This window comes from Pseudorasbora parva, chromosome 3 (assembly GCF_024679245.1).
Source record: "Pseudorasbora parva isolate DD20220531a chromosome 3, ASM2467924v1, whole genome shotgun sequence".
Taxonomy (NCBI): domain Eukaryota; kingdom Metazoa; phylum Chordata; class Actinopteri; order Cypriniformes; family Gobionidae; genus Pseudorasbora; species Pseudorasbora parva.
Genome location: NC_090174.1, coordinates 42046396 through 42062449, shown reverse-complemented (window position 1 = coordinate 42062449; position 16054 = coordinate 42046396). Strand labels below are relative to the sequence as shown.

The 16054-nt window shown below is 36.4% G+C and overlaps 1 protein-coding gene and 1 long non-coding RNA gene across 3 annotated transcripts in view; one reads left to right on the top strand and one right to left on the bottom strand.

Moving 5' to 3' along the window:
* Positions 1-16054, bottom strand: part of LOC137071180 (uncharacterized) — a 157171-nt gene that overhangs the window by 5829 nt on the left and 135288 nt on the right. The window lies entirely within an intron of this gene.
* zmat4a (zinc finger, matrin-type 4a) overlaps positions 1-16054 on the top strand; it is a 129913-nt gene that overhangs the window by 27613 nt on the left and 86246 nt on the right. For both annotated transcript variants that reach the window (XM_067438929.1, XM_067438928.1), the window contains exon 2: positions 633-734. In XM_067438929.1, the coding sequence (XP_067295030.1) occupies positions 633-734 (102 nt within the window). The remainder of the gene's footprint in view (positions 1-632; positions 735-16054) is intronic.

Here is a 16054-nt window from a genome sequence, read left to right as displayed (position 1 = left end):
AGCAATTTCCAAATGTAAAACCAAGAATCAGTGCTGAAAAAGCAGTACTATTTATTGAAAAAAGTTCTTACTGTTCCTTTATCTCTTTATTACTTTTTTCCCCTCTACCTGTATTTGGCTGCCACTAATATGGGAATTTTAAACCCTGACATGTTCACTTATCTTCTGCAAAGCACAGGGTATTGAGGTTTAAAGTTAACTTTGTGAAAATATATTTTATTTTTTGGTGCTTTGCATTGGATTGCCATTTAAATGCATATATTTCGTCACATAAAAATCATATAAAGGCTTTTATCTGTTGCTCTAAAAGCCCTGCAGTCTGTTTATAAGCTTTTCTGGAAGTGAAAAGCAGCTCTAATAGAGACATGTAATGACCTTGTGCTTGCTCTGTGTTTTAATATGTGACGCATGCTGAAATAATTAAAGTGACAGAAAAAACATGTATTCATGAATAAATCATGTGATACGTTTTCTTGACAGTGCTCTGTTTTTCCCTAAATACATCTAAAAAAGCGGTGCAGTGGTTTCTATCATTTTCAAATTGATTTGTGCCTAATAAGTAAAGTAAATATAATGTTTTTAATAAAGTGCTTAAACAACAATATTAAAATAATTTGTTTTTTTTTGTCTAGATGAAGTCAACAGAGGTGGATCAAGGCCTTTTCACAGACAGTTACTGCAAAGTGTGCAGCGCTCAGCTCATCTCAGAGTCACAGAGAGTGGCACATTACGAGGTGAGACCAGGTTTTCTGTCTACATCCTGTCTGCTTGCACATAGAAATCTCTCTCTGCCCTTTTGTTTGTTTGATGTTAGTCATTTTAGATGTTTTTATCCATAGAGAATTTATCATGGGGACAATCCCTCTGGAGCGACTAGAGGTTAAGTGCCTTGTTAAAGGACACAATGACATGAGTAACCACTAGTAGTAAATATAGCTCCCACACTGTTAGCCTGCTTTCTAGACATTTTCTGTGATTGCTCATTGGAGGTTCTGTGTGCATGTCCACTGATCTGTTGTGAGGAATAGCAGCTTGGCTGTATTAGAGTGTTTCCCTGCGGTCACTGAATGGTTATATGGCCACTCGTCAACAGAGCTGTAACCTGAACTAACCCAGATGGGAATGTAATGTATTTGCCCAGGCAGGCATGGAGTACGGCAAGCAGATAATTTGTTGGTCAGTGTAAAATATTAATTCTGGTTTTGTATTGTGTGAGCATGTCATTCAGTTGGATTGTCCCATGAGGGCTGAATGATCTGTCCTTATTTAGCCTTAAAACCTTCTGGTCTCAAACGAGTTAGCACTTGCTTTTCTCTGTCCATCTCAAATGATTTTATTTAAAAATGTTATATGTGTGTGAATTGATTTAAATTAATCTTATTCACTTTAACTTCTGACTGTCATATCAAGCAAAGCTCAGGCATTAGAAACTTTCACATTTCACTTAGTGACACACCAAAAATTCAACCGTAATAACTGTAACTGTAAATATTTAATATTGATTTGGGATGTAGGGTCAGTCACTGACAGAAACTATTTATTCTGATATATTTTGACAGTGAAAAAGTTCTCAAAATGTGAATACACTTCAGTATGGATGCACTTTGTCAAAAATGGTAGAGGAGCAATACAAATAAAAAAGTTTGTTCGGCTGAAATATCGAGAGGCGAATCGTTGCTGAAGAATTTTACCACAGCCTGTTAATCAACTGTGAACACTTCTTGAACAGTTACATTTCCCAGAATTGAATGATAAAAACTTTATTATCGGTTTCCATTTTCGGTTAAATTAATATTTAAATTTTCTGTGTTTCTGTGTTTTGGTAAAAAAAAAATATTTTGGCACATTACTAATTTATTATTCGGTGGAAAAGGCTATCCTTGGTACATCTGAGGCTGCTGGGTAATTTGCTAAAAGCTGTTAAAAAGCTAAAATCTTTTCGCTGATTTTTTTTTTGCTTAAATTTTGCAAACCTCCACAGGCATTAAATGAAAAATGCTGTCATGCTCCTAATGTGGAAAGACATGCAGTAGGAACTCTAATTTTTTATGGAGACCCAGATTTGTGGAGGAGAGTTTTTGTCTCTTGCTGTGAACTTCAGACACACTCCAAAGTGTATCAAATGTGAGCTCAGGTATCCACATGTTTATTAACTAGGGAACATGCAGAGAACTATAGAATTAGTGTTTATTTACAGGCCATCATTTTTTTTATAATGCTTCATTTTTATAGTGGCAGCAAAAGGGAAAGTATATTTGATCTCTATATAAAAAACATTGTTTCATAATTTTCATATTTGCAGTTAGGAGTAACAGCGTGCTTTTGAAATTCAATATACTGAACATAAAGGTCTCAAGTACACTCCAGTGGTGATCATAAACTGAAACATAATAAAAATTACTCAAACCTTTATTCATTTACATGGTTCATTTACTAAATTCATATTTGGAGTTTATAGGCTATTCAATCCTTTCTGTCATTTCAAGAAACTTACAGATGTTTTCCTGAACTAATGAGGTGCTTTTTTTAAACACAATTTTAGCATTATGTTTAATTTTAAAAAAATAAATGAAATTGCCCTGGAGCTAATTTTATTGGATCTGAACTGTGGAGTTGAAACATCTACAGAGGCTTTAGCGCTCGGGTCATGGCTTTAGAAATTATGCTGAGGCACATTTTTTTTTTCTCTACGATGAGCTTTTAATCCTCACTCCTGAAACATCAAAGACTGAAAGAAATAGAGAGAGAGAGAGGGAGAGAGAGAGGGAGAGGGAGAGAGAGGGAGAGAGCTGAACAAATTAACATCAGCTGTATTAAAAGGGATATTAATAATGCAGAAAGACAATGGACAGGAACAGCCCTTCCAGAATTGGATTCCATTTTATAATCCTCAAGGCACTGGTTCCTTTATGCGCTCAAGGTTATTCCATACCTTTTCATTTGTATTACCAAAGACTGAGAATATCACAAGTACAGGTGTGATACGAGTTATTGCTGAGCTCAAGGCAAACATCTTCTTAATGTTAAATCCAATACCATTAATTATACAATTAAAGATTCCTTTTTCTTCTTCTACATATCCACTACTGACATTAGGTATGCCATGCCTAAAGCAAACATAAGTTATCTGGCTTCTTTTAAGCAGTAAGCGAGGTCTGTGACCTGTGTCTCCCATTGGGCGTAATCTCTGTGGTGTGCTATGCTATTTGATTTCTTTTTGTTGTCTCGCTCTCTTACTGTCTGTTTGTGTGCCCTTGGCTTATGTGTTTCTTCCATGCAATTCCAATCAGATTTCTTTAATCTTACATATGTATGAGCCGCACAACAGAGAGTGGGAAGTCTGCAGGCTCTTACATATGCTCGGTCATGGTGATATTATCAGTGTTCAAGGACAAACCGCCCTCTTGTTGTCCTGGACCCTCCTCTTCCAGATTGGAATGGTCCATGTGAGTTTGTTTCTGATGAGACCCCTGATTTACTCTGAGGACTAAAGGACAACAATCATGTTCATTAGGGGTGTAACGATACACCAATGCCACGGTTTGGTTCACATCACTGTTTTAGAGCCACGGTTTGGTTCTGTTTGCTTTGGGGACATGGTTTATGGCAGGGCAGCAGCAATAATAACACTAGATTCACTTTAAACTTAATAACAACAGCAATCATTTAACTTATTAACTTTGTCTTTATTACATGTATATGTTGGCTTCACGTTTTCTTTAGAGCAGTTAGCAAACCGTTAGCAAAGATTAAACTAAAATGAAAGGTGTCATAAACTGGCTTTTTTTAAAAAAATGTTATACTGTTGTCTGAGGTCAGCTAATGATGTTTGTGTGGTTTTTACATTCAAAAACATCTTAACTAATAAGTAACAGGCTATTTTCTACACTGGTTTTGAGGCTCTCTCCAAAACGCTGGGTTTTGATGGGCAGTAAACGCCCACGGCTAGGATTGGAGAAGATTTGCATATTTAATGAGCTTCAGCTCTCCTGTCAGTTCACATGAGGGAGGGGAGAGAATGAGGGAGAAGTGGCAACCAGAATGATTTTCTGAATCACAAGGCTCGAAAACGTCTTTATCAAACAAACATAATGATTTATTTCTCATCCATCCGCGATTGATTGGACTATTATTTTTATATTACACATAGCCCGCACGATTGGTCGATATAAGAGCAAAGCACGCGCCACCCTTCAAATGTCAAGTCGAGAGAGACAACAGCACAGATCAAGAACGGAATATTATATGATTCATCGGGGCTCGCTTTGCGAGCTTTTGCGAGCCCTGGCCCCTACATGTCCAGCGTGTGTGAAAGGAATGTTTCTGTCAGACACGTACACATAAGCAAAACGACCTAGCAATACTATTTACTCACATGTGTGTTGCACCATTCCTGTCAGATCCAAATCCAGCATCGAGGGAAGATTTGTTTACAAATGATTCTGCAGTGAAATGAAGTGAACTTGTCTTCCCCTCGTGAGCTGGAACTTCATTAAAAATAAAGTTCAACCACACAATCCTAATATGAGGATCTGAAGGAAGCTTATGCAGCGAGTGTGTTCTTCCACAACCAGGAATAGCACAATATCTCGCGATCTTCCTCAGCATGTTTATATTTCTTGGCCAGGTAGCATGAGCCGATCACCTCCATGAGTCGGTGGGCGGGGCTACTGGATTAGACACGCCGTAGAGCCGGTTTGGTGGCGCTATGACATAAGAATGAAGCACAAGATTGTTTTCTGGGCCTGGTGTCTATAAAAGCTTTTCTTTGACTAACAAGGAAATGTTCAGCTCTGAAACTTAGAGGATATTCTCATATTACCATGATGTTTTATATACCAAAAGTTCAAGGGAAAGATTTCTCAATTCATCACCCCTTTAAATAAATACCACCATACCTCTTCTAAATGTGCTTTTTTTTCTAGGCTAGTCTACAGTGGAGCCTTTAGAAACATAAATTCTTTAGAATGAATGTGACTTTCTCTAAATTTATGGCAGAAAAAGTACACTGACCACCATTTATGACACTAATATGAATAGAATTACACCTCATCTACATTAATGCTATTTTTTTCAGCACTAGAATCAGCATTTTTCAGGGTTTTTTTTCCTGCAGAATATTTTTTTTTTATATATATATATTGATCAGGCATACCTTATGCCTACATTCTTAATATTGTGTTGGTCCACATTTTTGCTCCCAAAATTGGACTTGTTTGTTCAGCACATCCCACAGATGCTCGATTTGACTGAGATCTAGGGAATTTGGAGGTCAAGTCAACACCTCAAACTAATTGTTGTGCTCCTCAAACCATTCCTGAACCATTTTTGCTTTGTGGCAGGGGGTATTATCCTGCTGAAAGAGGCCACAGCCATTAGGGAATAACGTTTCCATGAAAGGGCATACATGGTCTGCAACAATGCTTAGCTAGGTGGAACGTGTCAAAGTAACATCCACATGAATGGCAGGACCCAAGGTTTCCCAGCAGTACATTGCTCAAAGTATAGCCGGCTTGCGTTCTTCCCATAGTGAATCCTGGTGCCATTTGTATCCCAGGTAAGCAACGCACACACACCAACCATCCATGTGATATAAAAGAAAATGTGATTCATCAGACTAGGTCACCTTCTTTCATTGCTCCATGGTCTAGCTCTGATGCTCACAAGCCCACTGTTGGCACGTTCACTTTCTGTCTAATATATCCCACCCACTAACGGGTGCCGTGATGAAAAGTTATAATTAGTGTAATTTACTTCACCTGTCAGTGATGTTGTGCCAGATCTTTTTTCCGACCCCAAACTTTTGAACAAAAGTTTATATTTTCATTGTGTATAAAAAATAAGTGTGCTTTTGCCGCACAGTAAAAAAAAAGAAAAAAAGTTTAAATCACAAAATGTGACTACATATAACAATGTTATTTTATTTCTTAATTTAAAGGAGTACTTCAGCGCTGGGAAGATGCATCTGTATTTAAACTGGGTCATTAATGTAGTAGAAATGTGAAATTATTTTTTATTTGGTGCTTTCTAGACTGAGAAAAGACAGGAAATGTATTGTCTCATGGGGATGAAAGATAACAATTCACAGAATGCTTTGCTGCCCTACAAGGCCATTTCCAAAGCCACCGCTACTAGATTACTGAATCACTTTCACTTTTACAAAGCCATATGCTAATCGCTGAAGTATACCTTTAAACTTTATTAGATTTTTGTAATTCTGAGGTGGAAGCTGGCTTCTACAAAATTAGTGTACAGTGATCCAAAACATCCACAGTCCAAAATCTGTCAGGCAATATATCATGGGTTAAATGCCCTCATGTTATAAAATATAGTCTGCCTTATGCATATGTATCTTATTGTGAGCTAAACTCGTCACTAAGTTGTGAAAGGTCTGACTTTAATTCAGCACAACTATATTAAACACATCTACTCTGTTATTATCTAGTGAGGATCAGCATGTCTTTAACTTTGGCTCTAAATTTGGCTGCCTCAATTAGCTCCTCTGCAGTTGGCTAAATCAGGATGTTCTTGTTGGCCTAATAACCGCTAGAATCATATAAAGAGAAGAAATAATTTCTCTGTTAGAGGCTTCTTCAGATAGTGGTAATTAGAACAAGTTAGAATAAAATTACATGCGCCGGCTAACCATTCAAGTTTTTTTACATCCCAGTTTCTCTTTCAAATTCAGTTTTGTGTGTGTGTGTGTGTGTGTGTGTGTGTGTGTGTGTGTGTGTGTGTGTGTGTGTGTGTGTGAAAAAGGCAACAGTAATTCTATTTCTTTAAAGTTAGTTAATTTGTGGGTGAAGTAGCTGACAGTAATACAGTTAGAGTATAATGAATCCATTGTAAGATGATATGACTTTTTTCATAGCTGAGAACAAAGGCAAATATATAAAGCATGTGTCAAGCCAATCCTTTTATTTTTATTTATTTATGTACACAAGAAAGGATAAATTCTCCACACATACAGGGCCACATTATGGAAGCCCCTTTTCCACTGCTGGGCAAGTGCAAGTAATGCAAGGCTTTCAATGGGACTGTCTGGTTGGGCTAATAGCCTCGGACATGTAGCACTGAGAACAAAAGAGAACTTGCTGTGTTCACTGTTGGGCTAGAAGCTCCGCAGCACGTCATTTAAACCCGACCGTAACACCTCTCTAGAACAGCGTCACACAAACCCATCATTCCACCAACAAGTGGAAGTTTTATCAGAAAGAAATGTGTTTCTGTTTATTTGTAGTCAAACACAACCTGAGGAGCTTTAGCACTCTCTCCAGTGACAGTCCCAATACAATAATATATTTTCAGTCATAGAAACAGAGGATGCTTTGGAAAAATTGGAGTAACTTTAATTTATGACACATGTGAAGGTAAATATGGATATCAGACAGTCCAGTATAAATAGATGAGACGTACTGACAGCCTATATGATTTGTCTGATTTCTTTAAGCAGTCATATTTACAATTTTTACTATGCATAGTAACAATTACTATGCAGTTCCGAAAGCTGTAGTAATATGACACTGTGGTATTTATTATTAATATTACTATTACTAGCCACTATATCTCTATATCTTATTGTCACCTGCTTTGTCACTCATGACGGAAGCATGCTAAAACTCATGGTAATTTTTCTTCTGTGTAGATGGCATACCATTTTAATGAACTTTAACTGCAAAATATTATTTCAATAATTAAGAGCCTCGCTAAATAATAATAATAATAATAATAATAATAATAAGTTACATTTATATTGCGCTTTTTCTTGGTCCTCAAAGCATACTGCAGTATACTCTCTTATTGTTTGTTTCTGTCTTTTTGCTATTTATTAATTCATTATTTAATTTATTCAAATTTAAAGGACTTATACCAAGGAAAATATTAACAGGGAAATGTGTGGGCCGAAATTCTGATGATTCTCTACTTCTAGGGACAGTAAGATGACCCTCTAATGATAAAACTACTTACTTACAATAAAACTCTTTAAGGCAGTCATATGTACAAAATTTGTTGCCGTTTCTGGAAATCGTTTTGTATTGACCTCACATTTGGTGTTTATGCATTTATGCTTTGAATGTGTTATAGCCTGGAATATATTTATTTTGTGTGTTAAAGATAAAAAAATTAAATTACTAATTCCTGCAGTGAAAAACGTCATGGCACCAAGTTAGCATAGACATAATCCAAGATGAAACAGAAGGTACTATGAAGGTAGCCATTGAGTTTGTTCCACAGCACTATGTGCTCTTAAAGGTAGGAATTGGTTAAAAAACTTTTTTTCGAAGCTTGTTTAAACTTTCTTTATATATCAATACATAATTAAAATGTAAGCACTCTGAAAAAGAAAGTATAACAATTGAGTGTCTGTAGACCTCTCAGGACTGTTTTAAAGACAGCTCATTATTTCCATTTACTCCACCTTCTCCCTTCTGGGCTCTTTCCAAAGCCACGCCCCCAAAATACATGAACACGCTACACCGACCGCTCTGCTGGAAGACGCATTTTTTACCTCAGACGAGCAGTGTGCATGTAGTGACAACATGTCAGAATCACATGTAATAAAAAAAAAATCAAACTTTATCAGTATGAATATAAACAAATAAGATGTCTTTTAGTACTCACTATCAAGCTAGAATGGTAAAGTTTAAAATATATTTTTGTTTGATTTGGTAACGAGCTAGTTATATTTATAAAGCAAAGAAAATGGGTAGCATCATGCTTTTTCAATAACATAAGTTACTGAAGTACTGTGATGAAGATGAATTTCGGGTAAGATTCATAACATATCCTGTGTTTTGCATGCAAGAGTTTCCATGATGAAAGCATTGTTGATTAGTAGTATCTAAAGCTAACTTAGCTCTAAAAAAAGTTCCTGGATGTGGTGTACTAGCTTTTACACATGCATTTTGTTATCTAAAGTTAATTTTGCGAAATTCAACACAACAGCGATCAACTTGAGCTAAACATATTGAGTATTTATCATCTCTACTAATGGCTAAGTGTATAACATTGTAACTTTATGCTAAGTAATATTATGCTATATTAGGCAGCTTCATGTGCTCTTGATACATGCTTCATGAAAACATAAACCAAACAAAATTATAATCAAAATGAAAGATTACCTGTCCAGCAGAAATACAGCCAGCAATGAGTCGTTTTTCAGGTCTCTCAGTTCTCACCATCGTTGAAAAGCCACGCAGATATTTACTCGCGTTTGATTTCTTTGTTTATCCAAAGACTTTCTGTGCATTGCCTTTTCTCGTACCATTTTCCTTTTTTTTTGCATTGTTTGCCTTCGCTGACTGCAAAACCCTGCACTGTGAATTTTGAATGCTCTTTCTCTGCCATTATTTTGCCTAGGTTTCTTGCCTCTTGAACTGCTCAAATCAAACGAGTACGCACATGTGGGCAGATCCTGTAGCGAAAGCGGTGGTCGCCATGGTAGCGAGAGAGAGTAACAGTCGCCCAAGCCAATCATTTTTTTTCGTCCCGAACGAATAATGAGCGGTATTTATTGCAGATTAAAAAGTCTAGAGTCACTCGGTTTTTATACTCTCCTTTTCAGAGAACTTACATTTTAATTATGTATTGACATATAAAGACAGTTTAAACAAATTTGGACAAAAGGGTTTTAGATCAGTCCGTCCTACCCTACCGTTAATGCAGGCCTGTATACATGTTTTTCTGCTTATTCTCATGGTCAGGGCAGTGACTTCAAGTTTGTTTCTGTCACTGATAAGTGGGATTTTTTCATTTTGAGCGTGGCATGGTTGTTGGTGCCAGACGGGCCGGTCTGAGTATTTCACAATCTGCCCAGTTACTGGGATTTTCACGCACAACCATTTCTAGGATTTACAAAGAATGGTGTGAAAAGGGAAAACATCCAGTATGCGGCAGTCCTGTGGGCGAAAATGCCTTGTTGATGCTAGAGGTCAAAGGAAAAGGGGTGACTGATTCAAGCTGATAGAAGAGCAACTTTGACTGAAATAAGCACTTGTTACAATGAGGTATGCAGCAAAGCATTTGTGAAGCCACAACACGCACAACCTTGAGGCGGATGGGCTACAACAGCAGAAGACCCAACCGGGTACCACTCATCGCCACTACAAATAGGAAAAAAGCCTTACAACTTGGACAAGCTCTCCAAAATTAGACGGTTGAAGAATGGAAAAATGTTGCCTGGTCTGATGAGTCTCGATTTCTATTGAGACATTCAGATGGTAGAGTCAGAATTTGGCGTAAACAGAATGAAAACATGGATCCATCATGCCTTGTTACCACTGTGCAGGGTGCTGGTGGAGGTGTAACGGTGTGGGGATGTTTTCTTGAAACACTTTAGGCCCCTTAGTGCCAATTGGGCATCGTTTAAATGCCACAGTCTACTTGAGCATTGTTTCTGATTATGTCCATACCTTTATAACCTTTATTTCTTTGGGATGTGGTGGAGCAGGAGCTTCGTGCCCTGGATGTGCATCCCACAAATCACCATCAACTGCAAGATGCTATCCTATCAATATGGGCCAACATTTCTAAAGAATGCTTTCAACACCTTGTTGAATCAATGCCACGTAGAATTAAGGCAGTTCTGAAGGCGAAAGGGGGTCAAACACAGTATATTCGTATTGTTTCTAATAATCCTTTAGGTGAGCGTTTATGGCACGTGTTTCAGGGTGAAGCAAGACGATTTAATTATTTACATGCGTCCAGATTACGTGTTACTTAGAGTTGCTCTGTTCACAGTAAATGTTGTAAACTGTCTATGCATGTGCTGTTTGTTTGGGTTTTCTAATAATATGCATTTGGGAACCCATAAAGTCAGACACGCTTTGTGATTCATGCAAATTGTCTGTTATTATTTAAATTGATGGAGTACGTCTCGGCAGCTCGGCTAACAAAATCCATCTCTGCATATGCTGCCAGTTTGGGTTTCTTATAACGTTCATCTGGGTACAAAACGTGCGCAATTTCATCAGATTTTCAAACGTAAATTTATATTACGTTTATAAACTTAAACTGACTCAGGAGAATTCATCAATATAAATATGCTAACTGTTGTTCATCGCCATTTCTAAATAAAAGTTTAAACCCGTACTTAGAGTTTGCATATTTTGATGTCCACATGTTCTTGTTCAAAAATTACAAAGCACAATACATTCATTCAGGAAAACATGCTTTGACGTTTTTGTCTTTTAAGCTGTGGGTTTTAATGCTTTTAGGAATCTTACAGATTATCTGGCAAAACTGAAGCCATAGCATAGATCTTCATCATCTGTGCTAATGCTTTCTTTAGCTCTGGAATGAGTGGTAAACAAATTGGAAGATGAAAGTGTTAATGGACAGAACAAAGGCTTGTGAAGATCTGAAGAAATATGGATGAGGGCCTGTCAGAAAAACATGAAAACATATCATGTGAAGAGTCCTTGGGTCTAACAAAGTCTTTCATACCCAAGACAAAGACTGATTGCTAATGAACTCATTTTTCCACACTTGAAACCCTGATTGGATTCACCATGCACAGCGTTTTCAGAATGTCAAGTTATGTCTTACTCTTTGATGCTCAGGATTTTTACTACCAGTAAAAAGTATTTGGTTTGTCTTGTATTCATACTAATGACATTTTGTCCGTTCATTATTTCGAGGCTTTTTTTTGGTTGTGCCGGTTCATACACATTCAGGTTATTGTTTTCTTTTAATAATAAGATTAATGTGGTGTTTTCATAAATGCTTTGCTAGAGGGTGTTCATGTTAAAATATGTCTGAGGGTTTGTTTGATATGTTTTCACAAAATAATGTTACAACAATAGCATGCCCTAGTTTTTTTGTATTGGTTATCTACAGAGGTGCTGTACCACCATCAGAGGTGTTGTCTACTAATCTTCTGTCAGCATGGTGCAGACGCCTGTGCAAGGAAGGTTTGGCTTGAATCTGAAATCTCACTCAGTTTCCTGGCATTCGGTCCTCCTGCATGCTCCCTGGGTCTGAACATGCTATAATGACTAAGCAACTAGGCCAAATAGTAAAGATGTTATAGTGCTTTGGGATAGAATATGCCGTGGATCTGTGGCATGTTGTTAACCCAGTTTATTTGATGCAGGTGACTAATTTAAATTTATAGCTGTAAATGTATTTTTCAGCACCATTGGATTTAGTTTTTTACAACTTAACACATTTTTAAATATATCTTTGTATATCTTGTACCAAGGGGATATATCAAGTTTATATTATGTGGTATTTTCAGGGCCCATTTTACCTGATATTATAGGCAAAATAAATTTGCTCCTAAAAATTGGTACCAAAACTTTTTTTATTGAAATACTCTGTTGTCAGTTTATAATGTGGCTTTATAAATGAGGATCATATTCTTGAATATGTCATCATATATTTTATTCAACCTCAAATTAATTTATGAATGGTTTTGGCTAGTTAAATGTCAAACAGGCTGTGCGTTTTTTCTTCTTCTATGATTAGAATGATCGAATCTGAGGCAGCAAGGGGTTTTTTTGTGTTTTTTTACACAGCATACAGGTTATGACATGTATTGAAGTTGTATAGCTGTAGCTAAGTGATCAGTTTATTTATTTATTTTTTAAGTTTTGTCATTTGTCCAAAATCTCATCTTATAAAAGATTGAGGATCCAATGGAGTTACGAGGTTTACTCACAAGCTCTTTTAAATACCAATTTCATTTGTTAAATATTTGCAAAACCCACAGATGTAAAGGGTATAATAATGATTTATGAAAAAAATAGTTTCTGGCTGCCAGCATCAATATTTTACATTTTATATTGCCTTACAGAGTTTTAGCATTACATTAAAATAATAATAATAAATAAAAAATCCTCATTGTAATCACCCCGGATGTGCGAGCGTAGTCATTTGCCTATAGTATGCATAAATCCATCTCTGGGTATTTTTTTTTTTTTTTACTTTAAACTATATTTCGAAGAAATGTGCATATTTTGCCACACCTACCAATGGCCGGTAAAATATTTTTTACCGTCCATGAAATGGCAGTAATGGCAGTGATAATTAAATTACAAGCAAAAGCACAAATAAATACAATATAACGAAGTTACAAAGTAAGTAAACAAAAGCTTTTCAGGTTTTTCCAGTATACTAGTTTTCAGGTACAGAAAGCAAATGTAAAATAACACTGCATCTTCACTGTACACTCTAAAAAATGCTGGGTTAAAAACAACCCAAGTTGGGTTGAAAATGCACTAACCTAACAATTGGGTTGATTTTACCCAACGGTTGAGTTGTTTTAACCCAGCGGTTGGGTTAAATGTTGCTTAAGACAACCCAATTGCTGGGTTAAAACAACTCAGCCATTGGGTTAAAACAACCCAATTGTTGGGTAAGTGCATTTTCAACCCAACTTGGGTTGTTTTTAACCCAGCATTTTTTGGAGTGTATGAATTAAACATCCTTGTTAATTAATCCTAAATAAAGGTATAAAAGTTATTCAATCAAGAGCAGTACATTATATTTTGTTTTGTTGTTTGAGTATGATTTTAAGACACGCCTAATATTCCTGCTGCTGTCACTGAATGAATGCAAGGATCTATATACTGATACACATGTGTTTACTTAACTGACATAACTATGTTTACTATGATACTCACTATATTTTGGGACAGATGTGTGTCAATTTGTCCACTCAATTGAAAGAATACATCAGAAAGAGAGCTCAGTTTAGTATTCGCACGCTGTCTGATGTAGCTGTGTGGGCGAGCACTTCAGGATGTGCGCAAAACAAAACTTCCCAACTCACAACTCAACTTATTAATATATCACCATTAAAAACAACAATTGTTGACCACGGTGCTGTACATTTTTATCAAATATCAGCAAAATATAGCACCATGTAAAACATAAATTAGGACACAAAATAGACCAGACACGGCACACATTTGCTACAATTAAAAGCCATGCAGAGAAAAAAAATATGTTTTGAGTTTTGCTTTAAACTCGTGCAATGTAGAGGCAGTTCTAATAGAGACAGGCAAGCTGTTCCAAAGTTTGAAAGTTCAAAAGTCTCCTTTAAGTTTCAGTCTAGATCGGGGAAAATTTAACTGTCTCTGATAAAAAGTCTCTGGTTAGTTGACCTAAGAGACCTTCCAGAATGTTGAATGGAATGCATTAAAACTTTAAAATCAATTCTTAACAGATGCGGAGCCAACGTAGGGATTTCAGAACTGGAGTAATGTGCTCACATGAGTAACAATGAGCTCCTTTTCACTTAGTCTTGTCAAGGCTTAAACTTTCATTAAACTTAAACTTTCTTGTTCACATTCATGGATTGTTAGAATTCATAAAAATGTTACCGGCCACCTGGTGAGTGGTGTTTCATACACTCGCCAACGGCAATTTTTACATTCATTTGGCGCTTGACAAGTGTTCATTTTAGGCCCTGCTCCTCTGGTAACTTCTACAGGTCAATGCTCTACCAAGCTGGCTAGCCATACAGTAAAACAGCATTGACAAAACCCCAGAACAACATGTGAACAGCTTGCAGCATTAATGTGTTAAATAAATTAGACTTTTCCTTATGAACCATTTATCCTTTGAAGTGCATTGCCAAATTGAAAAACTATAATACAAAATTCGACTCAGTGCCATCGGTGTTCTTTTAAAATGTGTCTCAGCATGGAAGTGTCTATGTGCCACCAAACAGTTTGACTGGTTTTAATTTGTGCATCCTTATGGCATGCATGCTGTTGTTATCTCTAAAGGTGTCAGCCTGCTTTTCCCTTGATGGATTCATTAAAAAGCCCTCTAGGAAAAGGAGCATATTCTCCAACTACTACACTACTTGTTTACAAAGGTATATTAGCAAGTATTACCAGCATCATTGCATGTTTGAGGTAAGAAAGATGAGATGCTGTAGGTACAGTCGACTCCGGTTCAAGTGAATAAACTTGGAAGCGGTGCATTAGACGGGAATCCTGCTCTCAGTATTGACAGGGTCATCTACTCTTTAACTCACTTTTGATATGAAAACATAAAGTAAACCCTGAAGGAGACACGTCTCAGCCAACAGTTCTTTACCAGTGGAGTGTGGGTTCTTTTACAGTAATGAGTCTTGAAAGCTTTCTCTATTTTCCCCCTGTGCTTACCCATGAGTAGAGCTCAACGTTTTCCTCTGGCCAAATGACAGTGGGGTTTGGAACATCCTGTTCTTTTTGTGCTTAGAGCTAAATTGTGGCTCTCTAAAATCTATTGCTGTGACAGTTCATCCCCAATCTGAGTTTACTTCACTCTATAAGACTAGTTTAGTCTACCTCAATGTAATTACCTTACCCAAAACTCCCATAAGGACTGGACTCAAAAGTACACTTCGGGTCAGATTAGTTCGCAAGTGGAATTTCTTCACATTTTCTTCAAAAGGAGTGTGGCTGTAAAGCGTCTGTTCATTAAATTAATTGCAATTAGATCTGATGATTTCTTTGTGTTAATGCGTTAAATCTCAAACATGGGAACACATACAAACGCACACGTTAATGATATGTATACACATTTTATGTTATAGTGCCTGGTCTGACAAAAGTACAAATAATCTTTTTATAATTCAATATATGCTACAATTCTAAAGGTTGGTTTCAGTAAGATTTTTAGTTTTTAAAGAAGTCTCTTGTGCACATCAAGGCTTCATTTATTTATACACACAGCAATATTGTTAATAATAATAATAATATTAATAATAATAATAATAATAATAATAATTATTATTATTATTATAATAAAATAATAGTTTTATAAATGCAATAATATTGTTTTTTGCACCAATTTTCTTGAGCTAATCTGAAAGATTTAAGACTTTCCACATACACAAAAAGACTATTTCTCTCAAATATTGTTTGACAACCACACCTCTGAGGTGGATGGATTATTTCGGCAAAGTAGAAGTGCTCACTCACAGATGTAGACAGATTTGTGAACAACATTTGAGAGAAATAGGCCTTTTGTGTATATAGAAAGACAGATCTTAGATCTTTCACTTCAGCCCATGAAAAATGGGTGCAAAAACAAATGTGTTGCGTTTATAATTTTG